At 46.2% G+C, this 312-nt stretch overlaps 2 protein-coding genes across 2 annotated transcripts in view; both read right to left on the bottom strand.

Annotated features, from left to right (window-relative positions):
* LOC119594117 (cytosolic endo-beta-N-acetylglucosaminidase-like) overlaps positions 1-312 on the bottom strand; it is a gene marked incomplete at its 5' end in the record, with an annotated part of 64,556 nt that overhangs the window by 17,697 nt on the left and 46,547 nt on the right.
* LOC119594118 (cathepsin B-like) overlaps positions 1-312 on the bottom strand; it is a 3,117-nt gene that overhangs the window by 2,229 nt on the left and 576 nt on the right. Inside the window, exon 2 of the mRNA XM_037943178.1 lies at positions 10-222. Within this exon, the coding sequence (XP_037799106.1) occupies positions 10-222 (213 nt within the window). The remainder of the gene's footprint in view (positions 1-9; positions 223-312) is intronic.

The following is a 312-nucleotide window of genomic DNA, read 5'->3' as shown; positions in this document are numbered from 1 at the left end:
CATACATACCCAGCAAGATCCACAGGAACCCTGGTCACGAATTTCACCAATTGTGGGACACATCGGCCAGGCAGCTCGAGAGTCAAACTCTTTGGGCATTTCAAAGTTCTCAGGAATCTGGTGAGCTTCGTACTTGGGCATGTGGAATTTGGAATCAGGATGGACACCCATGAGTCGTCGGAAGTACTTTATGGAGAGGTGCTTGTTGAAGTTCCTCCCAGCCTTTACAGGGGAAGAAGCATCGATCTTTTCAGCATCACCCAACTCAAAAGGATTATCAGACTTCCAGAATGCAATACTTTTACTTAATGA

This window comes from Penaeus monodon, chromosome 33, assembly GCF_015228065.2.
Source record: "Penaeus monodon isolate SGIC_2016 chromosome 33, NSTDA_Pmon_1, whole genome shotgun sequence".
Taxonomy (NCBI): Eukaryota; Metazoa; Arthropoda; class Malacostraca; order Decapoda; family Penaeidae; genus Penaeus; species Penaeus monodon.
This window is presented reverse-complemented; position numbering and strand designations above follow the sequence as displayed.